This window comes from Lactuca sativa, chromosome 3, assembly GCF_002870075.4.
Source record: "Lactuca sativa cultivar Salinas chromosome 3, Lsat_Salinas_v11, whole genome shotgun sequence".
Taxonomy (NCBI): domain Eukaryota; kingdom Viridiplantae; phylum Streptophyta; class Magnoliopsida; order Asterales; family Asteraceae; genus Lactuca; species Lactuca sativa.
In genome coordinates this window covers 21425182-21451461 of record NC_056625.2, presented here as the reverse complement: position 1 = coordinate 21451461, position 26280 = coordinate 21425182, and the positions used below count along the sequence as shown (strand labels likewise).

Genomic DNA, 26280 nt, shown 5'->3' with positions numbered 1-26280 from the left:
TTTTCTCTCAACAATGTAAGACCGGGATTTGGCCCTCGACACTTCATGGAAAGACCATGGTTTGGCCCATGGCAGGAAATGATTATAAGACTATGATTTGCCAATAACATTTTTTTTCTTTTGTGTGGTATATGGTACTGTGGAGAACGTACTAAGCTTTATGCTTACAGTTTATGTTTATGGTTTTAGATACTTCAAGTTCAAAAGGGTAGGACCCGGCATGATGGCACAGCATCCTCCCCTCATATTTTCGACATTAAAAATAGTTGTACTCTGATGTTTTGAATATTGTAATGATTAATGGTTATGGTACAATCAATGAATGAAATTAATAGTTTTTCAATGAAAATTTTCACCACTATTGTGGGTTGTTACAGTTTAATCCATTAAAAAATTATTTATTAATTTTTGATTTGTATATCCCAGTTTTGCACTGTCATTATAAGTCCTATCTTCAAACATATACACCAAATCGTCAGAGGAAGATGATGTTATCGAAAGAAGAGAACCTTACCAGCAGGTTTACAGAAAAAAAAAACCTAGAAAATTGTAAGGGTTTCTTAAAGCTCATCGAAGAAGATATAGGATTTATAGATCTGAGACGACGAGGTACATATCTGAAGGAGGTACCTCCGTCGATGCCACCCTCTACTACAACCTCGCCGTCAAATGACATTCAGAAACCCTAATGATCGACTGGTAGTCCTTGGTGTTACAACTTCTGGTCATCTGTGTTACTGATCGAGAGAGAAATAGAAGAGAAACTGAAAACAAACAACTTGCGTGTGTTCAGGTGCGATACCGAAAGTGAAAGAAAGAAAGTTGGATAAACCATCATTGTCGAAACTACAGTAAAAGCTTGGAGATCTACACTTCAGAAACCATTTACATCAAAGGAAACCCTAGATCTTGATGGAAATCAACAATGTTGAGATCGATAATATATTGACGCAAGCCATCTAAAAGAAGGAAGAAGCATATTTGGTAGTCCGATGTGAAGAAAAGACATCTGATTAAGAGGGAGGTGGTGGTTGCCAACGGTGGTGGTCTGATGGCCAAATTTTTGCTTCAAGGGGGGAGGTCGTCTAAGGAAGATAAAGAGCGTTTAATATATGTATATATATATATATATATATATATATATATAGGGTTAGATTCATTTGAGACCACTTATATTTTGTGAGACCGTGAGACGCATTTGTTTATTTTTTTTATATTTTTTTTAGTTAATTCATGTTCCGAAAATAATATTTAAAAAAAGAATTTTTTGATTTTTCCATTTATTTTGCATTTTAAAATTATTTTTAGAATATGTACAGTGTAATATTCTATTTAGAATATTTCACGTATTTTTCAAAAAAAATAGAATTTTTTTTTATTTTTTTTAATTTTTTTTTATTTTTTTTAGTTAATTCAAGTTCCGAAAATAATATTTAAAAAAAGAATTTTTAGATTTTTCCATTTATTTTGCATTTTAAAATTATTTTTTAGAATATGTCAGTGAAATATTCTATTTAGAATATTTCACGTATTTTTCAAAAAAAAAACGGAATTTTTTTTATTTTATTTTTTATTTTTTTTATATTTTTTTTATATTTTTTTTATATTTTTTTTAGTTAATTCAAGTTCCGAAAATAACATTTAAAAAAAGAATTTTTGGATTTTTCCATTTATTTTGCATTTTAAAATTATTTTTAGATTTGGTCTCACAGTCTCACAAAATTATAATGGTCTCAAATGAACCTGAACCTATATATATATATATATATATATATATATATATATATATATATATATATATATATATATATATATATATATATATATATATATATATATATATACTCCTTAATAAATAAAGAACTTTTTGCCACATGTTATCTTCTCCTTCAGTTAGACACATGTCATTTTCTAGAAATTTTTTAATTTTCTAGTTTCCACTTGTCATTTTATTGTATTTTTCATTTTATTAAATTAACATTCCACATTTAATATGTAAGGTAATATATATAAGGTATTTATTATAATGAGTTTATATATGTAATGTATTTAATACATTAAAGCCTTATTAATTTTAATAATTCAATTTTTTTTTCATTTTTCTTATAAATTCAAACTTTTCAAATTGTTAAAATTTCAAATTTAGTTTTTTTTAAATAAACTCATGTAATACATGGGTCTCACACCTAGTTAGTATATATATATATATATATATATATATATATATATATATATATATATATATATATATATATATATATATATATATATATATATAGAGAGAGAGAGAGAGAGAGAATATTTTCTAGATAAATTGAGTGGGATGATAAAAATCGATAGATTTAATTGTTTAAAAGTTATTACTAAATATGAAAATAATGGGTTTGAATTTACTATTTTTTTTATAAATATAAAATAAATTATCAAGAACAATATAGTTATTTTATATTCGGTAAATGATGAATGACATGATTTTAAACTAATAAAGACGAAACATCCAAATTTAAAACAAATTAGGGACCATTAAATTAATTTTTAAAATAAAGATTAAAGAAGGAGTGACGATTCTTTTAATTTAAGGGAAAATGACTCTTGAGGGTAGTTAACTTTTACGTTTGTATTCATTTGGTCCATCTCTTTTTTTTTGTATTCAATATATCATCGAACTTGTTGTTTGTGTTCATCATAACCCTTTTGACCGACTTTTGACCTGTGATAGCCGGTCAAATGGTTATGGTGAACATAAACAACAAGTTCGATGGTATTTTGAATATAAAAAAAAAAAAGAAATGGACCAAATGAGAACAAATGCAACAGTTGGTTACCCTTCTGATTCATTTTCCCTTTACTTATTTACAGCAAATCTCACGTCATCTCCTACTGATATTAATGATTTTATGAGATTCATTTTTGCTTCTCTTCAAAACATAACCCACGAAATAACATTATTCAAACATGTACAACTTTGTAATACACTTGAATATTTATTAGGGGAATCTTGACTAAGCAGTCGCATTTCATGATTACATTTACATTTCCAATCAAATTATTTATCGTATCATGGATTCTAGACAAGTCTCCAAACGAGTGGAATCACAAGTGCTGTGATTTTTGAGTTTACTTAGCTTTAAGATCGAATTCATGGGATAATATACAACATCAATATGTATAATATCATGCTGCTTTTGTAGACACATCACCATAATATATCTTGAGGTAAACGTTTATGCTGATAAATATACCTCTCATACACAGTCATATCCTTTTGCAGAGAGGTGTTGACAGCTAACCACAGTAAGCATAACATAGACCATGTTTTAACAATGTTACCCCTTTGAAACGCTCTTCAGTCTCTAATAATTTTACAACTTTAATTTCATTTAACTTTTCGGGTAAAATGACTCAGGAGGGTAACCAACTGTTGAGTTCGTTCTCATTTGGTTCCTTTCTTTTTTTGTACTCAATATACCATCGAACTTGTTGTTTGTGTTCACTATAATCTTTTGATCGGCTATCACATGTCAAAAGTCGGTCAAAAAGGTTATGATGAACGCAAACAACAAATTCGATAATATATTAAATACAAAAAAAAAATACCAAATGAATACAAATACAAAAATTAATTACCCTCAAAAATCACTTTCCCTTAATTTAATCTTATTAATAACTCGTACGAGCTGTGACTTCTGTGAGATAGTTCAAGGTAACCGGCTGTGACGTGAGCATGGCTTCTTAAAAGTTGAAGTCGATTATGATTGATGATTGCCCAAGAGTTGACCTTCTTGTTCTCCTCCCCTTTCCCTTTGTAGACATGACCCACGTACACTCCAAAACTCCACACTCCCCCTTTCCTTTCCGACTCCACCAGAGTGTTGCAGGTTTCACCTTTTAAAACTACATTTACACCATTCTTGCTATATATATAGCCCCTCATCTTCTGCCTGATTCGCTCGCCTCTTAGCTAGTTCCTTCATAATAGCTTTTCAATTCGTTTCTTCCCAATTTCCTTCACTCGTTTCAATTCCTCAAATAGATATCAAAGATAACACATTGTATGATTATAGTTTCGCCACTCAATCTTTCTTTCATCTAGTTCACAGCTTCATTAGCCTGGCTATCTTCAAACTTCCTTCTCCTTAGCTCAACATTTATAAAAATCTCCCAAGTATGTAACTTCTGATTTTTTTTCTTTATTTTTTTAAAAAAAGAGAGGATCGTGATTCGTTCTGGCTCGTATTCAAATGATTGTATAGCGACACCTTTATAAAAATCGACAAATTATGTAAGGTACTTGCCACTGAACCTACATCCTACTCAAAGAAAAAGACAAAAAGAAAAAAAAAAAAAAAAAACTGTATTTATATCATATTATATAAGCCGAAGGAAAGAGGGCCGAGCCGAGGGATCGATATTTGAAATGGAAGGTGGGTATGGGCAAACGCCGCCCGTATCAGCACCGGCGACGCCTGGAACGCCCGGAGGTCCGCTGTTTACGTCCCTGCGAATCGACTCTCTGTCGTATAGTGACCGCAAGTCAATGCCCCGTTGCAAGTGTCTGCCTGTTGATGCTCCATCACTCGGTGCACCTCACTCCTGTTTCACCGATTTCCCTGCTCCCGACATCTCTCTCACCCGAAAGGTACTCTTCAATCTTTACAGTTATATATCATCCTGCTTTTCCAATTACTAAAGAGTACGTTAATATTTTATTGGGGTGATGGGATTTACAGTTGGGAGCAGAATTCGTGGGAACGTTTATCTTAATATTCGCAGCAACAGCAGGACCAATAGTGAACGAGAAATACTCAGGATCGGAGTCATTGATCGGAAATGCAGCATGTGCAGGGCTAGCCGTGATGATAATAATACTTTCCACCGGTCATATCTCCGGAGCCCATTTAAACCCATCTCTGACCATCGCATTTGCAGCACTACGCCATTTTCCATGGGCACAGGTCCCTGCTTACATCTTAGCACAAGTATCAGCCTCCATATGTGCTTCTTTTGCTCTCAAAGGCATCTTCCATCCCTATATGTCCGGTGGTGTCACCGTCCCTTCTGTCAGCACCGGCCAAGCTTTTGCCCTTGAATTCCTCATAACCTTCAATCTCCTCTTTGTCGTCACTGCTGTTGCTACTGATACTCGTGCTGTACGTATTAGCACACCATTTACGCTTATCTTTTTCTTTAATTTACAGTTTTTTCATTGATAGATAGATGTGAATATTCAGGTGGGAGAATTGGCGGGTATTGCAGTTGGAGCTACTGTTATGCTCAACATTCTTGTTGCTGGGTAAGTCTATACTTTGAAAACTATATTATATTGTTAAAGTTTCTTGAAGAAATCATAGTTAATCTTATTGTTAGGCCTTCGAGTGGTGCTTCAATGAACCCAGTGCGTACGTTAGGTCCAGCAGTTGCCGCAGGGAACTACACAGTGATATGGGTATACCTATTGGCACCGACCCTTGGAGCCCTTGCCGGAGCTGCAGTCTACACATTGGTTAAACTTCGAGGTGTCGAGGGAGAGCAGCCACGTGAGGTCCGAAGCTTTCGTCGCTAGATGCTGTCTGCTCGGGTATTGGCACGAAGGGTATATACATATACAAGTACTAATAAACAGGGGTGTAATTGCATGTCCCTTGTAACCCGTGTCCAATTGCCTTGAAACTTGAAAGGGTACCTTACTCTTACTCTTGGGGGATGTGAGTGTGTGGTGCCAAATATTACGTATATCTTATATGGTTTGCTAGCTTGCTTAGACGAGTAATCATGTATGTATTTTCAAAGTTGTGATATGTGAGATCTTTGTTTAATTAATGACTGTTGAAGTATATGTTTGATATTTGTGGAGTCCATAATTACTTTCAAAACAGTCCTTGTTGTAACATATATATATATATATATATATATATATATATATATATATATATATATATATATATATATATATATATATAGAGAGAGAGAGAGAGAGAGAGAGAGAGAGAGACATGTTGCGCCGACACATGACAGTACTAACACTCGACTCCGATACCATGTTTAAGATATGGGGAGTCCTTGATTTTGTACTATTTATAAGGGTTCTTTTGGATAGTAATCATGTACTCCCTCTTTAACCTTTGGTTAGTCAGGTAACCAAGGAAAACACATGCTGTGACATGTGGGTTGAGTTTATGTGGGTGTAATGATATGCACATATCACAAGCATCCAAAAATTAGTAGATGGGAGTAAGATGAGATTTGACCTAATAAGTTGATGGAAGGTGTGGATAAATGAAGTGTGCTAGTAATATTATATTTATGATACAAAGCATACATTCTGGTAATGTGATTTGACATATATATATATATATATATATATATATATATATATATATATATATATATATATATATATATATATATATATATATATATACACTACTAGAAAACTAGGGCAATAGCTACGGCACAATCCGTAGCTATTCGGTAGGTATAAGGCGATACCTACGGATTTGCTATGGAAAATGCCCTGTAGCATAAATGTCCGTGGGAAATTTTTACCTACGGAATTGCTACGGACTAGCTACTGAATAGCTACGGATATTTCCGTAGGTATAATACCTACGGAATAACTACGGCCGGTAATTGCTACGGAATACCTACGGATTGCCAACGGGTGTATGTTCCTACGAAATAGCATGGCTACGGATTTCCTACGGATTACCCACGCAAGTATTTCCTACGGAATAGCTACGGAACTGTTTAGCTACAGATTTCCTACGGATTAACGACAGAACTCAAGTTTGACTAAAATTGACTTTCTTCCTACGGAATACCTACGGACCTATTTAGCGACGGATTTCCGTAGCTAGTCCGTAGCTAATTTCATTTTATCAAAAAAATTAAATTTTAAAAATTTAAAAATTTCCATTTTTTGTCAAATACCATATCAATTCTATTTGTCCAAAATACACCAAAAAATATCCCTAATACCAACTTTGACACATTCAATTCCATTGTCTTAAATACCATACAAATGTCTCAAGTACCATACAAATTAGGCATAACAAAACAAGCAAACCATACAAGTGTTTACAAATTCAATTGTTCCATACTTATCAATTGTCCTCGGGTGGATTATCGGGGGGACCACGGGGTTGATTTCCAGATATATTTATCATCCTCATAACCATCTCCATTTGTTCTTTCATTTGTTGTTGTTGTTCCATGACAGAAACTTGCGCACGCAACCTATCAACCTAAAAAATGGTGACACAATTCAATACTTAAACAATAATAGCAATTTATTTTAGTTTATTGTAACAATGCATTTTAGTTTATAATTATAGCAATACACTTAACTTTTGAACCATAATAGCAACATATATTTATTTTTATCAATTTAATCAATATTATCAACAAACTACATAACATTTAACCATAATAGCAACATACTTTTGTTTATTATCAATTTAATCAATATTCTCACCAAACTACCTAACTTTTAACCATAATAGCAACATATTTTTGTTTATTATCAATTTAATTAGTATTATCAACATACCTCTTGTTGCGTGCTAGTCGACTGGGTGGACTGGGTGGATTGGGAAGATGGAGTCCCTAAAACCAAAAAATGTATATCCGATGCTCCTATCCCATAGATAGCACCCTTCTTCTTTCCTTTTCTTCTAAGTTGGGTTTCCTCCCATACATCTACATCATCCTTACGATTTGAAGGATCTTCACCAAATTTGTTGACCAACCCATGCAGATACCCCTCCTACAAATTACAAAAAACATGATTGTCATATACAAAAATGAGACAATCAATATACATAAATGATAAAGATAAATTACTAGTGCTTCTTTGGCCGTCTGCGAGCAATATTCAATATTTTCATGATTTCCCTCAAAATATTTTTTCTTTGACTCGGCAGTGCCATGCGTCTTCACGAAAACATCATATTGTGTGGGTGGTTTACCCATCAATTTTTCCTACATAAAAGTCAACGTACAATTAATGTGGTGAATGCCACCTGTACATTGTCTGTAAAAGATAAAAAGTAAATTTAAAAATACAAACTAAACACAAATGAGTATAAGATACAATAACAAGTATTTAATATATTACCCCGAAACGCGAAAACATCTGTAGAAGAGCCTCATTTGGAATATCACTGAACCGGGCCCACGGATGATCTAAATTCTCCCTAAAAAGAGATGAATACACGCGCTGTGGATTTTTTGATCCCCAAAAGAGATGAATACACGGATTAAACAAACGACGACTATCAAGTCTCTTCGTGTACATCCATTCTCTATTAGACAACATTTTGATCTAAAACTACATTTCCATTTAAAAATGTTAATTAGAATTATAACATTTCAATATAATAGTGTAACATCCCATTTAATCTAATATGTATGACTAACGATACATAACATTTCAACAAATGATCAATATCATAATATGCATTTTAAATTAACTAAAATTCCATATATAAACATTTAACTAACATTTTTAACAAATTTAACAAATTAACTTAACATTTTTTATATAACATATATATCATATTTAACAAATCTAAAACCTCAAATTCAACCTATATTTCATATTTAACAAATCTATAACCACACATTCAACAAAGTGCAGGAGGAAGTAACTTTACCAAATCTTAAACACCAAAATCAACCTAAAACATCACATTCAACAAAAAAAATCAACCTAAAACCTCATATTCAACAAAAAAAATCAACCTTACTAGCTCACATTCAACAAAATTACACCTAAAACAAAGTAATTTTTAAAAAGAAACAAAAAAGAAAAAAAAAACTAGTGTTTACCTTTGGCTCGGTGACGGGAAAATGCAGCAGGAAGAAGCACCGGCTGTGTCAGTGCCGTCGACGTCGGAAAGTGCAGGAGGAGGAAGGGGCGCCGCCACCAGGGGGAAGAGTGCGTCGACCAGAGAGAGAGAGGGAGAGAGAGCTGCGATGCTGTAGCGTGTTTTTTTTTTTTTGTTCTTGTAAGCTGCGAGAAGGGGGAAGACAGAAAAGGGGAGAAAAGCGGAATATAAATTAGAGACACCGGCCAGCAAATAAAAAAAAAAAATTTGTTGCAGCAGGATTCGAACTCCAGTCTCACAAGTATTAAGCCAATAGTCTTACCAACCAGCCGGGTATGCCACTTCCTTAAATGTTTAGTCTCCAATTGATTTTAATTTGTTTCTGGAAAAAAAAGAAAAAAAAAAGGTGGGGTAAGAATCGAACTCGAGTCACCTGCATAACTAACCAACACAATTACCATCCAACCGGGCATGCCACATCCTTGCTGAGCTTGTCTCCTAATAATTTTATACACTTTCTTTTTTCGATATTATTATTATTATTATTATTAATCAAGTCTTCAAACTTTTTTTTATGATCGTATGTATGTGTGCTTATTATTATTATTATTATTATTGTTATTATTATTTTTTTTTCAACATTCAAGTCTTAAAACTTTTTTTTCACTATTATTATTATTTTTTCATTATTTTTTTTTCAATAATAGTAATATTCAAAAAAATTAAAAATGTGGTTAACACACAAATAAACAATTAAAATAATATACGTTTAATGTATAAATTAAATAATGAAAAAAATATGATAATTATGGTAAATATGTATATTTGTATAAGTATGTATGTGTGCTCTTATGTATATGTATGTGTGTATATGTATATGTAAGGATTACAACGTTAAACAATGAGCAATGGATTATAGTGTTAAACCAAAAAACAAGTAATGGATCTCGTATGTGCACATGGCTTTATGAATGATATTAATAGCTATAAGTTGGTGAAAATATAGATATTCGTATATAATAGAGGTGTGAAAAAACGGAGCGAAAAAAACGACGTTTGTTGCCCGAAAAAATAAAAATAAGAAAAATCCGTAGCTAGTCCGTAGCTAATTACCTACGGATTAGCTACAGATTTTTCTTATTTTTATTTTTTCAGGCGCCAAACGTCGTTTTTTTCGCTCCGTTTTTTTCACACCTCTATTATATACGATTATCTATATTTTCACCAACTTATAGCTATTAATATCATTGATAAAGTCGCGTGCACATACATGATCGATTGTTCGTTTAATGGTTTAACACTATAATGTTTATAAATACATACACATACATCTCACAAACACATATACATACACATATACATGTACACATATACCACAACTCATTCATGTATATAAATATACATATACAAACATAATCCATCACAAGTTGGTGAAATGTATAAACATTACAATGTTAAACAATGAAACGAGTACTTGATCCCGAAGGGGCACACGACTTTATGAACGATATTAATAGCTACAAGTTGATGAAAATATAGATAGCCATGTATAGTAGAGGTGTGAAAAAAACGGAACGAAAAAAATGACGTTTGGTGCCCGAAAAATCGAAAATAAGAAAAATCCGTAGCCAATCCGTAGCTAATTAGCTACGGATTAGCTACGGAATTCTAACGGAAAGCATATTCCGTAGCTATTCCGTAGGTAATTACCTACGGAATAGCTACGGAGTATGCTTTCCGTTAGAATTCCGTAGCTAGTCCGTAGCTAATTAGCTACTAATTAGCTACGGATTTTTCTTATTTTCGATTTTTTCGGGCACCAAACGTCATTTTTTTCGCTCCGTTTTTTTCACACCTCTATTATATACGATTATCTATATTTTCACCAACTTATAGCTATTAATATCATTGATAAAGTCGCGAGCACATACATGATCCATTGTTCGTTTAATGGTTTAACACTATAATGCGTATGAATACGTTCACATACATCTCACAAACACGTATACATACACATATACACGTACACATATACCATAACTCATTCATGTGTATAAATATACATATAAAAACATAATTCATCACAAGTTGATGAAAAAGTATATGCATTACAATGTTAAAATGTGAAACGAGTACTTGATCCCGAAGGGGACATAACTTTGTGAACGATATTAATAGCTACATGTTGGTGAAAATAAAGATAATCATGTATAGTAGAGGTGTGAAAACAACGAAGCGAAAAAAACAACGTTTGGTACCCGAAAAAATGAAAATAAGAAAAATTCGTAGCTAATCTGTAGGTAATTAGTATCCGTAGGTATTCCGTAGCCATTTCGTAGCTAAATAGCTACGGAATAGCTACGGATTTGCATATGTAGCTATTCCGTAGCTAATTAGCTACGGAATAGCTACGGATTCGCATCTGTAGCTATTCTGTAGCTATTGCGTAGCTAATTAGCTACGGAATAGCTACGGACCTGCTTCCGTAGCTATTCTGAAGCTATTCCGTAGCTATTCCGTTACCAAACTAGGGCGTCCCATTATGTAGCTGATCCGTAGCAATTCCGTAGCTAATTAGCTACGGAAATTTTCCGTAGGAAAACACCATGTTTTCTAGTAGTGATATATATATATATATATATATATATATATATATATATATATATATATATATATATATATATATATATATATATATATATATATATTCTAACAAGATAATTTGGCTAAGACTCGACTCTATCTTTTTCGGGGTTTTATGTGGTACACCATTAACATTGGGCATGATTAATCACCTCTATTTCATATGTTAAAGGGAAAATGACTTGATAGCGTAAGATATTTTTTGAAATGTACACATTTAGTTCTTATTCTTTTTTTCTTGTAAAATAAACCCTTATACTTTATTTTTTGTAACAATGCAATCCTTGTGACCGGCGGCTATATCCGGTATGCCGGTCATATACGAATTTCTTTTAGGGAAAATGACTTGATAGGGTAAGATACTTTTTGAATTGTACACATTTAGTCCTTATTCTTTTTTTGTAAAATAAACCCTTATACTTTATTAATATGTACACATTAGGTCTTTTTCACCAAATTATAGAGATTTTGCTGATGTGGAAGCACAAGTGACACTAAATAGCAATTAATTAGCTTAGTCACCGGAGGTGGGTGATCCTCGAGCAACAAGAAAAGGGCGACGACCCTTCTCTTTCTCGTCTCTCTTCCTTCCGGTCGAACAACAACAGCCAAACACCCTTTACCTGTTGTGTTTCTCCAATCTGTCTCTCTTTGCCTCTATCTTTGAGATATGTTGCCAGAAAAAGAAGAAAGAATCGACGAGGGGGCTACCAGAGCAGCTCCTCGCCGCCAACTACCGTCTCTACTTCCTCCTGTCTCCCTCTTCGACCTTCCTGTTTTTGCCATCATTCCTCCTTGCTACCAGTGATGTGTAGGAACACACAAAGGAGTCGCCGGAGATCGGGGTTCTCCCTCTTTTTCATGATGAATAAAAGTTGAAAAAATCTCGTTGTAGATATGTGGATGCCACCTAGGTATTTCATTTCAACAAAATAAAAAAAAGGGAAAATGACTTGATAGGGTAAGATACTTTTTGAAATGTACACATTTAATCCTTATTCTTTTTTTTTTTGTAAAATAAACCATCCACGTCAGCAAAACCTGTAGAATCCGGTGAAAATGATCTAATGTGTACATATTATTAGAGTATAAGGGTTTATTTTACAAGAAAAAAAGAATAAGAACTAAATGTGTACATTTCAGAAAGTATCTTACCATATCAAGTCATTATCCCTATGTTAAATCTTGCGTTGAGTGTAACATAATTAATTTCAAGATGGTACAGTCACATAAGTTATATATAATCAAGAGATGAAAGTCTTAATTCTAATGTCGATTGAACTCGTTAGTACTGACATTATTTTTTCTACCTATTTAATGAGAGTTTGTTACATACATTGTACATTATGTCAATCCCGCATCATACTTTTTGACAGAAACAATATGAACCAAATGATGGTTGTTGGAAGAATGTTCTTTCTCCATGAATAATAATAATTAATTCAACAGACTTTGAGGGTTGCCTATGACTTCCACAAAAGTTTGTGGACCACTCTAAAACTTGAAGCGAGCCGGGGACTAATCTTTAATTTTGAAAACATTTGGAGGACCATTTTGCAATTCTCCCGTAGTAAGCTAATCTATCGGCTATCACTGTCTAACCGGCAAAGAAGAACGAGAAAGATGGGAACGTTGCCGGTGGTTTACAGTCACCAGTTACAGGGATTCGCCTCTAATCATTTCGATTCTCAGTGCAACAAGGTGAACCATGTGCGGAGGAGTCCAATTACTTCTTCTACAGTTTCCGCCGCAGTCGGAATTGAATCAATTTTCATTGGAAGCTGCAAGGTCCGACAGAGGCTGAGGAGGTTATCATCGTGCCCTTCAAGTCAAAGATCATACACTCGCCATCTCTGCAAGGCTCAACTTGTTCAAGATTTTGCCCCTGCAGCTTCTGCAGGTTACGCTATTCTTCTCCTCGGCGGTGGTCTGTTTGCCTGTAAGTTATTTAAATTGCTACCCATTTACCCTAACTGCGTAAATAGTTAGAAAACCCCCATCTTGATTTGTGCCTTTTTCTGGCGTGACTTCGCATTTTGCAACCAGACACCAAATCAGGAAGCAAAGGGTCGCTTTTTGGCGGACTTACGGGGGCAACTCTTATGTCTGTTGTAAGTGCTACACTGTTAATCCTTTTTACCTCTGTTTGCGTTACTGGAATAAAAATCGTATTTAGGTATTAGAATAAAGAAGCATAACTCCAGTTCATAACTCCTTTCGTGATAGCTAACAATCTGAATTAGCTACCCAATTTACTCTCAGACGTGCAATTGTACTTGTTCAATGATATGAAAAGAAAGATGCCATTACATCATGGGAAAAGTACCCCTCATATCCTGTCAACATGAAAAGATGCTCAGACAATCCAAATGCAAAAGTTTAGGAGCCACTACCAATATGATAGATGACAATCCGTGGTCCAAAACTTGGAAATACAAAAAAAAAAAAAGATTGTTGTAATATTTAAAATATGAAAAAACAACATGGTATTAGCATTCTTATTAAGAAAGGCATGATAGGGAAACAATACATTCGTGGAATGATGGACATATGTTGATCTTGAATCTTGGGTTGGAAATAGATTAGTGCTTAAGAGTTAAGACTTAAGACTAATGTGATGACCTAGTTAGTTTGCACTTCAAAGACAGTTTATAATATAAAAGTTTGTAACTAAAACTTACTATTGAAATCAGTTTAATACTTCTATCAAAATCTAGCCTTATTCTAGATTAGTTTACATTAGCCAACAACTCGGTTTCATAGGTATGCTGTATGCAATTGCAAATGTTAAGGCCCCAAAGCTCTGTTGAAAAAAGCTACTAAGTAGTGTTTGTTTAGAATCAACATAGCTTCCAATTTGTTAAATATTCATTTCATATCCCTTGGATATATAATCCTTTGTTATTTGTGTAATTTTTAAAGAGAAATCTTTCCTTATAATTTCATGCTTTTGATTAAACTACAATTTTATCATCTAAAAGTAGATAGATAATATATTTTTTATTATATATAATCTTATATGGGCTCTAATGAACTTTCTATTATGTTTAATTTTTCACTTTTTGAAAAAAAAAAGTTCCTTAATTATAATTAAAGTGAAAGCTATGCATTATGTATTTATATGGGGTGTTACAATCTTACCTCCATCTGAGGGTAGACAGGCTCCTAATTAATTTTATTTATATAAAAATTTCTATGAAAATTCATTCTAAAAATTCTTACACACACACACGCCAACCAAACATGACCATTGAACGTAATGACTTATTCCATTCCATTCCTTGGTGATTCCATTCCATTCCATCTAATGAAACACACATTGCAGGCTTACTATCTTATGCAATCATCTGAGACAAAGGAGATTGGCGATGCACTTGCATTTGGAGCTTCTCTTCTTTTTGCTTCTATATTTGGTATCCAATATTTTTTCAACATTATTAATTTCACCAAAAAATTTACTTCAATGCCATAAACTTTTAAAATTTATTGCTTCAGGAATTCGTCTTGCAGCCACACGGAAAGCAATTCCTGCGGGACTTCTTTTAGGCCTATCAGTCTCTATAATGGCAGTCACCTTCTCAGCTTACCTTCAAGATAGGATCTAATGTAACATCTATACCCTTTAATTTCCACTTTGTGGACACAATAAAACATGTTTTAGGGTTTTTTTTTTCATCAAGTGTTGTATCGATGTATGTGAGAGGAAGTTTTGTATGAACATGTTTCCTTTTCTTGGAATGAGTGAACTGTCTGAATAATTGTAAATCATTATTTTATCCTTGTGGAATTAATGAATTAAAATAACTCTCTATGTGATAATCATTAAAAAATCTTGGAACATAACCCGTATTTAAATAAAACCTCATATCACAATATTATAACCAACAATTGCGTCCATTAGTAAATCGAATGCTAAATGGCTCTACCCACTTTACATAAAGAATTAAGTACTGTATTGCGAATTGTACCATTAAAAGTAAGTGCACGATAATTTATCTCAAAAATATATATGTGTTGTCTTTTATCAACGCTACCAAGTCAAATATACAGATTTTTTGGTATTATCAATAAGTAAATTAAATAACGAATAACATAACAAGAAGCCAAGAAAACTGAAAAGTGTACGTGAAATGAATGATCGAGGGTCCAAGATAACAGAGAAAATACACGTGAATTCTAAAGTTTCCTGTATAGTGCGTCGTTTATTCTTAATTTTTTTTGGAAGTTAGTGTATGATGCTAATGACTTTTGCATATTTGTTTGAAATCGCAAGTTTAGTGGTGGATGGAATCATTCTTAAAAGCAGTGATATTCACATGACTAGCTAGTGGTGTTGGATGGGATACTAAATTTGGTTGTGAAGCAACTTAATGTATCAGAAACATCTACATCTACACGCACTAGATCCAATGCAAAAACTAAAATTGTATTCCTTCTTGTGACATTTAACTAAATAAGTATACAACATCAACAAAATAAGTAGGTTGGTAATTAAAACCGAATAAAGATAGAATAAGTTTATAAATATATAAATATGTCATAGTGCATACATTCAAACAATTAATCCAAAGTTTTTATTTAGAAATTAGCATGGCCCATCTCATTATCGATGGCACTAATGATGAACTAGGGATATTATACCGATATATATATATATATATATATATATATATATATATATATATATATATATATATATATATATATATATATATATATATATATATCTCTTTCTGTGGCTTGTTTGATTTATTTCATTATGAATGACAATAATGATTAACTTACGCATATAATATCGTTTTATATACATTTCTTTTTGCTCTTTTTGATTTGTTTTTCCTTCCCCGTTGGTTTTAAGCGTTGATTAAAGAAGAACCTTTACCATATATTATACTCCAAGAGAAAAGAGAGAAGGTGATATGCAATAATGTAGCAATACTTTATAATATGGTATTGTTGTGATGATGTGGTTTCTTTTTACTCATTCTTGTTAAAAATAAAGTCAAAAGACTAGCCGACATAATACATATCATCTTCGGACCCACATACTTACCTCAGATTAAGCCAGTTCTTATTTGAGTTTTATAACAATAATAATAGAAATCTATTTCGTATATTATATAGCCCACTTAAAATAATTATTGTACGAATTCGATGTGGATGTCAAGGGCAGGCAGGCTATCAATATCCTAATGAAAAAGATTGGGGCAGTTTGGGTAATGTAACCAAAAGAAGATGCCTGACAAGACAAATGAATGTAAGGAGAAAACTACAAATCTTTCTGAGTCTTAATTGGAAGGCTTTATGCGTACCCGATGTGTATTGCAACCTCCGATGGTTGTGATATGATCATATGATAATGATATGCAGTAGCAACCAAGCGGGAAGCGAGCAAAGGGAAATTGTGGCGTGCCAAATACGAAACTTAATGAAACATATTGCCAATGGATGTGGACATTACTAGGAAAATATGATAGTTAATTATAGGGATGTGTTTGGTATTTCTTAATTTAAACAAAATAATTGATTCATGACATGAGGGAGAAGTGGGAAGAAGGTGCCAAAAAAAAATTTACTTGATCAAAAGGGTTTCACCTTCACATCATATAACATTGAATATACATTATATTCGTACAATGAAACATGGAACATGAATTTAGAATATATAAGATTGACTCCACACATTTAATAACAATGTGAATTTCAAGGTATTTAATGCGTATATGAGAATTTATTATGGTATTTATGATTCGGCATATGATGAAATCAGACTAAATACTTAAAATTCACATAAAGTCAATATTAATGTGTACTACCAAATTTTCACATTCTTTTTTATGTTTAAACGTTGAGAAATTAAATAGTGTTCTACTATTTGTTTCTAATATCCTCCTATCTATTTTAGATGGTGACAAGTGTTATTAAATTAAATTTAAATTTGATTGAGATTTTGAATTTGTATACTTGTCATCTTAAATAGATAGGAAGAAAAATATGAACAAAAGGTAAGATGATATTTAATTTCTCTTAATCGTTTGATGATTTCGCGTTATTTGTAATATGCACTCATAGAGTGCATTAATTGTTTTCTAAAAAGTTATTTCTTACTTGTTTTTCCCATTATATATTTAGCTTTGGAATGAAAAAGCCTTTTCATTCTAAAAGTTTTGAAAAAGAAGAAGTTTTACCGTAAAATGACAAACATGTAACAAGATGTTTTATAGATGACAAAAATAACTATTTAAAATAATACATTTATAAATATTGGGATCATAGTGGACGATTTTATTAAAAAACTTCACCGTCAATATTCAGTACACTATTAAAATAATACTCATATTATAGATTATCTAAAATATGTATATTCTGTCACTCACACCATCATGTAACATAAAAGTCATAAAATGTAATATAAATTTGAAGTTATATAAAATGAATGTCAAAAGACTCATATCACAAATTTTGTATTGAAACAAAAACCGTACAATATTTTGTATTAAGTTATTGGACGGTCTCATTTGATCGTTGTCGTCGTTTCATTGGTGGTATCGTAATTTTTCTTTCTTTTCATATATCATTGTCTCTTAAGTAAATTACAATTTCGGTCCCTACCATTTGCTCCAATCTATAAATTTGATCTAACTTTTGAAAAATTGATATGGCTGATCCATATAGTTTCCAAATCTTATAGTTTCCAAATCTTGCAGGGGAGGTTCACGAGGCAGCTACGTCTAAGTTTTTGTTAGAGAAAACTGCAAAAAAGGTAATTGTGGTTGATATTTTTTTTGGTTTTGGTCCAAAAATGTTTAAATTTGCACTGGTAATCCCAGGTTGGATTTTTTTTTTTTTTTTTTTTTTTTGTGATTTTGATATATATCCTTGTTAAATGATTGTCATGCCCTTACAATTTGTTTTTTTTTCAAATTCTCTATTAGTTTTCATATTAAAACTATTTGGAAAGTGAAATGGATCCCACCCCATACCCTAAGTTATATACATCCCCCCCCCCCCCCCCCCCCTCTCTTTCTTTTTCCCTCTCTCTTCCTACACCACCCAGCCTTGTATCCCCACCGAGCACCACGTCTTATACATTCACACACTAAAAACCTACAACTTAAAACACATACATACATACACGATGAAAAACTAAATCAAGTCAAAAACAAAAAATATAAAAGGGAATCCAAATTTGAAACATCTGTAAAATCAAACTAAAGCTAGATACACATGATATTTGAAGAGATACTACAAATATCAAGTAGATTTTCACGTGATTCAATTCAAGAAACACAATCGTGGATCGAAATTTTAGAGGTTTTCGAGTACAAATAAAAGCAACTTGGTGCCCTATTCAAGATCAATGACACAACCCTACACTACTATCATCATTCATTTAACGTCCCAAAAATTCATAGTAAAATTTTCATTTTTTTTAAACAATAAACCATACAAACGAGTTGTTTCAAAACCTATCAAGGTGAATATATTATTTAAACATCAGAGTAAATATTGAAAATTGTCAATGCGGAAAACTCTGGTGGATGCGGTGTAGTCACGTCAAGCTCTTCCCTTTCGTACCGAAAATACCAAAAATCATAAACATAAATTGTAAGCACAAAACTTAGTGAATTCCCTAAAGTACCACATATCATAACATACAAGTGTCATGGGCTACCCTCATGGTCTTTCCTTGCAATACCGAAGGCCAAATCCTAGTCTTACATATAAATGTCATGGGCTACCCCCATGGTCTTTCCTTGAAATGTCGAGGGCCAAATATCGGTCTTACATACAAGTGTCATGGGCTACCCCTAGGGGTACAAACGAGCCAAGCTACTCGAGATCGGATCGTTAAAAGATCGACTCGAAGCCGATTTTTAACGAGCCCGAGCCGAGCTCGAGCTTAATATTAAGCTTGTTTATTAAACGAGCTCGAGCTCAAGCTTATGTCACGAAGCTCGATTAGGCTCGCGAGCCTAAACGAGCCTTTATATAATATTATTTATATATATTAAAATAAAAACATATTAGGGGAATTATGAATTTTGGGTATTAGTAAACAAGCTTTTTAATGAGCTCGAGTCAAGCTTAAGCTTATTTAGGCACGTCTGATAAAAACGAGTCGACCCGAGCCCGAGCCGAGCTTATATAACTCTTTACCAGCTCGAGCCGAGCTCAGTAAAAGAAAGCTCGAATCGAGCCGAGCTCGAGCTCGAGCCTCATATAACTTAAACGAGCTCGAGTCGAGCCTGGCCAGGCTCTGGCTCGGCTCGGCTCGTTTGCACCCCTAGCTACTCCCATGGTCTTTTGTTCCAATGCTGAGGGCTAAATCTCGGTCTTACATATAAGTTCCACGGGCCAGACCCTGGCCTTTCATACAATTGCCAAGGGCCAGATCCTAGTCTTTCATGCAAGCATCATAGAGACAACTAGCATTCCACATCCAAAAACCCTAACTTCTTAACCCATTACTGTATCCATTATAATGGTCCCAACAAACAAGATCTAGCATTTATGTCTCAAATGAACCAAAAGTGCATTTTTTTAAACTTAATTTGTCAAGTACAAGTCTCCAACCTTCATCTATGGATCAATATGATGTTTAGATGGATAAAGTTTCCAACGTTATCCATAACAAGGTCACAAACTTTCAATATCTAAACTTTATGCACTTAAAGTGACCAAAAGCTCATAACACCCAAAACTAGCTAGATCTAACAATTTCATCAACAAGATTCAAATTTTATACCTCCATAAGAAAGATGAAGGTGAACAAGTTCTAGATCCACAATCTTCAATGCAACCAACGCTTTTTCAATGAGTTCCTTCTCCTCCAAGGTGCACCAAGAACACTCCAAAGCACTTAAAAAAACACTTTCTTTTTGCTCACAAGGCTCAAACTTGGGTTAGGGTTTCAAGAGAGGGTGTTGGAAAGGTGGAGGCTAAGAATGGAATGGATTTGGGGAAGTTAAGGAGCTTAAATAGGGCTCAAACCATGAAAAAAAAGGTTTGGGCACTGATCGCATACGCCCAACGTACTAGGGATGCCCTAGTACGCCCAGCGTAAGCGACTAACCTATAAATCGTCCTAACTTCAAACAGTCATAACTTCTTCGTTTCAACTCTGATTTCAACGATCTTTATATCCACGGAAAGATATTGAGGAGCTCTACAACCCTAACTAATTAATTTTGACATCAAACACATCGAACTAAAATCCATAATTCATTAAAGAAGTCTAAAACACTACTTTTCCCATTTTACCATTTGACTCCAAAGCACAAACCGAACTCTTGGATCACATAATCTACATTACCCGTATCCAAATGGGTCTAAACCTCTCTTTCCCAAAACCCGAATCCTTATGATACTTGATTGTCAGTTCATGGACCCAAATTATGAAACGACTCGAAACATGGTGTCACAACTCTCCCTCACTTAAATTAGATTTCTTCCTCGAAATCACTCCTTGCTACTTTCCAAGCAATCAGTTGATCCGATCATATCTTTTAGATCCCTGATAAAAGTTGACCTTAACATATGATGGCCTTCCAATAATCGAATCCATTCTTAGCAGCACTCACATACTGACGACAGAAGAATCATTGGTCCCGCTGACCTTAACCAATAAAGCATAGCCATCACTAATCAGCTCAAACCAGGAATCCAATACCGTATCTGACTTCCCTAAATAAAAAACCATTCTAAATCACATCCAATAAGGCTCCACTTCGCAATCTAATCTGAATGAAATCCTTACAACCCTAAATTATCCTGCTGACCAACATTCGTATTTTCAATCTATCCATGATCTTTTGAGCTCCAAGCTGATCTACCAATTATCTAAAGCGTCGGATTCCCGACCAGTCGCTAAAATCGACATCCTTTCAAATGATTGTACCAAGAGTCTCTATCCAACAATCTGTCTGGCAAAGCTACCCCAACCTACTTGTATATATGGCTTCAACATCCCTCCTGATCCAACCAGGGATATCATAACCAACCATCACACTAATGCAACGTAACTTACTTTTCTCTAAACGAATGTTACATGCCTAACTGTAGTCTTACATCAAGACTGACCCCATACGACCTACAACCTTCCTTGCTTCCACGAATTTTGTGGCCTTCCCACAGTCTCACAACACCTCCATTATGACCTGCCAACCTAGTGAATGCTACGGCCACCCCGCAGTCTTAAAACACTTTTATCACTACCTGCCAACCTAATGAATGCTACGATCATCCCACAGTCTTACAACACTTGCATTACTACCTGGTAACCTATTGAATGTTGTGGCCACCCCACAGTCTTACAACACTTCCATCATTACCTACTAACCTAGTGAATCTTACGGCCACCCCGCAGTCTTACAACACCTCTATCACTAATTGTTAACCTAGTGAATGTTACGCCCACCCCGCAGTCTTACAACACGTCCATACTGCTTGTTAGCCTAATAAATGCTACGACCACCCTGCAATCTTACAACACTTCCATACTGCCATGGACCTAACCCATGGTCTTGTTGGATTAGGTGTCTAAGCCCATAACTATACTTGTTATGCACTTGATTTGATTAGAGCATGGTTCTTATGGATTGCCTTCACCATAACAACTTGATAGGAAGACTTTTGGAGAAAGAGGTTATTTAATGATTTATTAATATATTATAAGAATAATATATTAATTAGAAATCATACTATTTAATTAGTATTTAATCAGAAATTAATTTGGTATTAATTTTGGGATTAAAGGAACTGATTAAAAGTACGGGGACTAGTTTTACAAATCATTGATAGTTGCAAATTGGGCTGCTGGACTCCCTTAGAATGGGGTGGACGAATTTCTATAGGGAGGCCCTATAGAAATCGTCCAAGGCCTTCTAGAAGGGGTGTCCACGGGCTGCTTTCAGCCTAAGCAAGGAATTATGGTTTCCACCCGAAAACCCTATCAGCCATAGCTATATAAAGGCCCCTATACCTCATAAAATCGGCCACTGTCATCTAAGGAGAAACCCTAGCCGATTTTTGCTTCTCTCATTCATCCTTTGCTTTTGGTAATTGTGAATACATTAGAGGTGCAATACTTGGGGCACCGTGTAACATCCGGATTCCCAGGTATTCTATGTTATTCATTTATTTTAAGTTAGAGAGAAGGACTCGACGATTCGACGCTTAGACTCGTCGAGTAGGATCGCGATTTGCTGACTGGATTAATGAATGGACTCGACAACTTGGCAGGGTGATTCGACGAGTCCGCCCTGAGGTCAGAAACCCTAAATCTATGGGCCTGAGCCCTATTTAAAGGACCTTATAGCCCTCATTTGCGGCTACCAGTCCAGAGAGAGAAACCCTAGAGAGCTTGGGCGAGTTGTGTGTGAGAGCAAGCCATTTTAATCCTTTTGCTGTTGTTTTGCAAAGAAGAAGGTGTTCCAACTAGAGGAGGTCAAGAGGGTTGCTAATCCGTGGTTTCCAAGCTTGGATCTGCAGTGTTGAGGTAGCAAATCGAACTCTCCTTTTGTTTTGGTTGAGATTTATGAATCTAGGGTTTTCTATACCCTTTTTATGGCTTGAATTAATGAGTTTATGCTCCCTTTATGTGTTAGACTTCGGATCTGGACCCATAGAGGTCCAGAGAGCATTATCCATCTTGCTTTATGAGGTGTTATGGAAGGAATGAACTTAGGTTGCCATTTTTTAGGCTATTTCTTCAAAAGGAACCATATATGTGTTGCATGAGTGTAAAGGTTTCACCTTTACGTGATTAGTGGGTATGGAAAGGTAAGATCTATAGGTTAGAGAAGCGGATCTGATTGTTGCCATGGACGCAACTCGTCGAGTCCATAAGTGGATTCGACGAGTCGAGTCGGGGTTGCCATGCGATTCATGACAGGAGTAACCCGTTGAGTGAAGGGTGAATCGATATGCCAAGTGAGACTAGGAGGATTCAGAGGATCCGCATGGACTCGCTGAGTCTCCCATGTGTACTCGACGAGTCGGGTCAAAGTTTGACCATTAACCTTAGGGTTTTGGTCAAGATGATTCAGGAGAGGTCAGGGAGGGGTAGAATGGTCTTCTAACCATCATTAGAGATGATATTATGAGAGAGATTATTGATTAGGAATATTATTCTGTTGATAGGAGGAGGCTAGATTGAATATCCGAGCATGGGAGATTATCCGATATCGTACGAGGTGAGTCTTCTCACTATATTGTACCTAGAGTGGTACCTATGTGTGACCGAAAGGTCTTATATGTTATGAGATGTATGTGTTGTATGATATTATATGATATGTATGTGTTATGTATGTTATGAATGATAAGAACCGTAAGGTCATTATGATATGGACCGGAAGGTCAAGATGATATGGGCCGGAAAGTCATTACGGGTAGGACCGGAAGGTCTACAAGGGTTGTGGGACAGAAGTCCTCTGAGACACAGTGACCAGAAGGTCTTACAGCCTTGAGTGGCATATGTGCATATGCGGTATTTTTAGGAACTCACTAAGCATTGATACTTACAGTTGTTGTGTTATGTGTTTCAGGTACTAGCAAGGATCGCGGGAAGGCACCGGCATGATTCGTACACACTCATGGAGTTTATGTCTTGAGATTCTGGGATATGTTTTGTTATGATAACATTGGATACATTATGTTTTGATATCATCTTATGAATAAACGTATGTTTTAAAAATGAAATTTTGTTTTGTAAATTTACGTTGTTACAAGTTGGTATCAGAGCCTTGGTTTGAGGGATTTGGATGCACCTTCGGGTGTATTTGAACTCAAGCTGAGGATTTGAAAAAGTTTTTCATAAAATAAACAATTTTCTAAAGAGTAAAAGAATTTGAGAAAAGCATAGGGAAGCAGTGTGCACGATCAGCCAGCGCCCGAACGGTGATTTCCCCAAATACCCTTACATTATGTGTTATGAGATATGTTATGATATGTTATGCATGCTAGAGTAGGCTAGATATTCATATTAGGACTAGAGTGGCCTGATTTGTGATGCCTTAGCCTAGGAAGATTTCTGTTGCTATGAGATGCTTGAGAGTGAGTAGGTAGCAGCGAGGGGCTTATGTGAGGTCTACTGAAGGGTAGCCTATGCTAACTAGATGTAGAGTACTTGTGATCTGGGATCCTAGGAGGAGGACTTGGGGTGGATACTGATGTGGTGTGGACAGTAGTATAGGGCCCGTACTACTGAAGACACCGGATCAGTGCGCACTCCAAGTAAGAATCCTTAGGGTACTAGAGAACAAGTAGGGTGGAGTTATTGAGTGCGAGTATGCTCGAGCGAGTCTCTGATATTTTATGTTGTATTTCAGAGACATCATGGTTGGAACACGCCACAGACCTGAGACGAGCGACGTGAGTGACAAGGAGCTTCGTTAGATGATCCACGATGAGGTGGCTGCGGCGATCCGAGCCGAGATTCCGGAGATGTTTGGGTTTATCAAGACCACATTGATTGAGACCTTTGATGAGCGGTATGCAGCAGTTATTGAGGCTGCGGCTGCTGCAGCTACTGCAGCTGTTTCTGCTGCTAGACCTCAGGGGGTGACTCGATGTTGTTCCGGGAGTTCAGCAACACGAAGCCACCGAAGTTTGATGGGACGCAGGATCCGATTGCTGCGATATGAGATTGATTTCTGATATTAAGGGATGCTTCTACACCTGTTCATGTCCGGAGCATTTGAGGGTTCGGTTTGCACTAAACCAGCTTTGCTTGGGAGCGAAGGACTAGTGGAAGTTTGTGACGGCGAACTTCACTCTTGCAGAGATTTCGGAGGTGACCTGGGAGAGGTTCACCAACATGTTCAGAGACGAGTACATTCCCCTGGTGGAGAGTGAATGGTTGGCACGGGAGTTTTTGTCCCTCAAGGAGGGGACGGAGTCAGTGACTGTGATCACACGGATGTTCCATGAGAGGGTGTTGTTTTGCCCTGAGCACGTGTCTTCTGAGCAGGCACGCATGAGTCGGTACTTGAGCATTTTAAGGAGGGATATCAGGGAGTTCATGGCGAACTCGCCATACCGGACATTTTTTGAGCTCCAGGAAAATGCCCGAAAGAGGGAGATTGAGCTGGAGACTCAGGCCCGGGAGGAGGCCGAGTCTCAGGGGAAGGATCGGCGGCCGGCACAGTCTCAGCCGGCAGCCAAGCGAGCAAAGCCCATCGATTCGAGATCTGGAGGCCAGAAGGGCCGCACTTGTAGGAAGTGTGGCAAGGGACATGATGGGGTTTGTCGATCAGGTGCTTGCTACAAATATGGCAAGGAGGGGCACATAGCCAAGGATTTCCCCAAGGGGTTCATGGTTTCCTTTCATTGTAACCAAATCGGACACTGGAAGGCCAAGTGTCCGTATCTGCGAGGGAGAGCACATGGAGCACCGCAGGGATCTACCCCTGCTATCGTGCGAGCTACTGAGGTTCGTTCGGTGAAGGCCAAGGCATTGAAGGCTCGCGGGAGAGCCTTCTAGTTGACAGTGAAGGAGGTCCGCGCAGCGCCCAATGTCGTGGCTGGTATGTATTCTTTCATTTATTTATGCTGAGTTTGAGATATTGTGCTTATATTATGATATTCGTAGGTACTTTTCTTGTGAGTTATGTACCTGCTTTGGTGTTATTTGACTCTGGTGCGAGTCGGTCATTTGTTTCATTAGCATTTAGTCAGCACATCAGTGTCCAGTGGGAGGCGTTGAAATGACCTCTACGAGTTTCCATAGCTGACGAGCAAGCGGTGTATGCTACGGATGTGATTCGAGGATGTGTACTCGAGATCTTCGGTGTTGAGTTCCCGATAG

General features: G+C 35.5%; 3 protein-coding genes across 3 annotated transcripts; 2 read left to right on the top strand and 1 right to left on the bottom strand.

Moving 5' to 3' along the window:
* Nucleotides 1–3937: 3937 nt before the first annotated feature.
* Nucleotides 3938–5845, top strand: LOC111907391 (probable aquaporin NIP5-1). Its single transcript, XM_023903167.3, has 4 exons — nucleotides 3938–4639; nucleotides 4731–5150; nucleotides 5232–5293; nucleotides 5368–5845. Exons 1-4 carry the CDS (start codon nucleotides 4418–4420, stop codon nucleotides 5561–5563), a joined length of 900 nt encoding a protein of 299 aa, XP_023758935.1. The 5' UTR covers nucleotides 3938–4417; the 3' UTR covers nucleotides 5564–5845.
* A 1102-nt stretch (nucleotides 5846–6947) lies between these two features.
* Nucleotides 6948–9318, bottom strand: LOC111907334 (uncharacterized). Its single transcript, XM_052770013.1, has 5 exons — nucleotides 8830–9318; nucleotides 8117–8329; nucleotides 7843–7980; nucleotides 7550–7765; nucleotides 6948–7244 (listed from the first exon to the last, which is right to left on the bottom strand). Exons 2-5 carry the CDS (start codon nucleotides 8315–8317, stop codon nucleotides 7104–7106), a joined length of 696 nt encoding a protein of 231 aa, XP_052625973.1. The 5' UTR covers nucleotides 8318–8329; nucleotides 8830–9318; the 3' UTR covers nucleotides 6948–7103.
* Nucleotides 9319–13039: 3721 nt separating this feature from the next.
* LOC111907393 (protein FATTY ACID EXPORT 4, chloroplastic) lies at nucleotides 13040–15275 on the top strand. The gene is made up of 4 exons (XM_023903168.3): nucleotides 13040–13410; nucleotides 13518–13582; nucleotides 14797–14884; nucleotides 14967–15275. Exons 1-4 carry the CDS (start codon nucleotides 13095–13097, stop codon nucleotides 15074–15076), a joined length of 579 nt encoding a protein of 192 aa, XP_023758936.1. The 5' UTR covers nucleotides 13040–13094; the 3' UTR covers nucleotides 15077–15275.
* Nucleotides 15276–26280: the final 11005 nt, after the last annotated feature.

Excerpts from the sequence above, each read along its gene's own strand:
- LOC111907391 (XM_023903167.3), top strand. The coding sequence starts at position 4,418 with ATGGAAGGTGGGTATGGGCAAACGCCGCCCGTATCAGCACCGGCGACG. Across the intron at positions 4,640-4,730 it reads ACATCTCTCTCACCCGAAAG|TTGGGAGCAGAATTCGTGGG; the intron begins GTACTCTTCAAT and ends TGGGATTTACAG. Across the intron at positions 5,294-5,367 it reads CTCAACATTCTTGTTGCTGG|GCCTTCGAGTGGTGCTTCAA; the intron begins GTAAGTCTATAC and ends TCTTATTGTTAG.
- LOC111907334 (XM_052770013.1), bottom strand. The coding sequence starts at position 8,317 with ATGTTGTCTAATAGAGAATGGATGTACACGAAGAGACTTGATAGTCGT. Across the intron at positions 7,981-8,116 it reads AGATGTTTTCGCGTTTCGGG|GAAAAATTGATGGGTAAACC; the intron begins GTAATATATTAA and ends ACTTTTATGTAG. Across the intron at positions 7,766-7,842 it reads AGACGGCCAAAGAAGCACTA|GAGGGGTATCTGCATGGGTT; the intron begins GTAATTTATCTT and ends TGTAATTTGTAG.
- LOC111907393 (XM_023903168.3), top strand. The coding sequence starts at position 13,095 with ATGGGAACGTTGCCGGTGGTTTACAGTCACCAGTTACAGGGATTCGCC. Across the intron at positions 13,583-14,796 it reads GGGCAACTCTTATGTCTGTT|GCTTACTATCTTATGCAATC; the intron begins GTAAGTGCTACA and ends CACACATTGCAG. Across the intron at positions 14,885-14,966 it reads TCTTTTTGCTTCTATATTTG|GAATTCGTCTTGCAGCCACA; the intron begins GTATCCAATATT and ends TTATTGCTTCAG.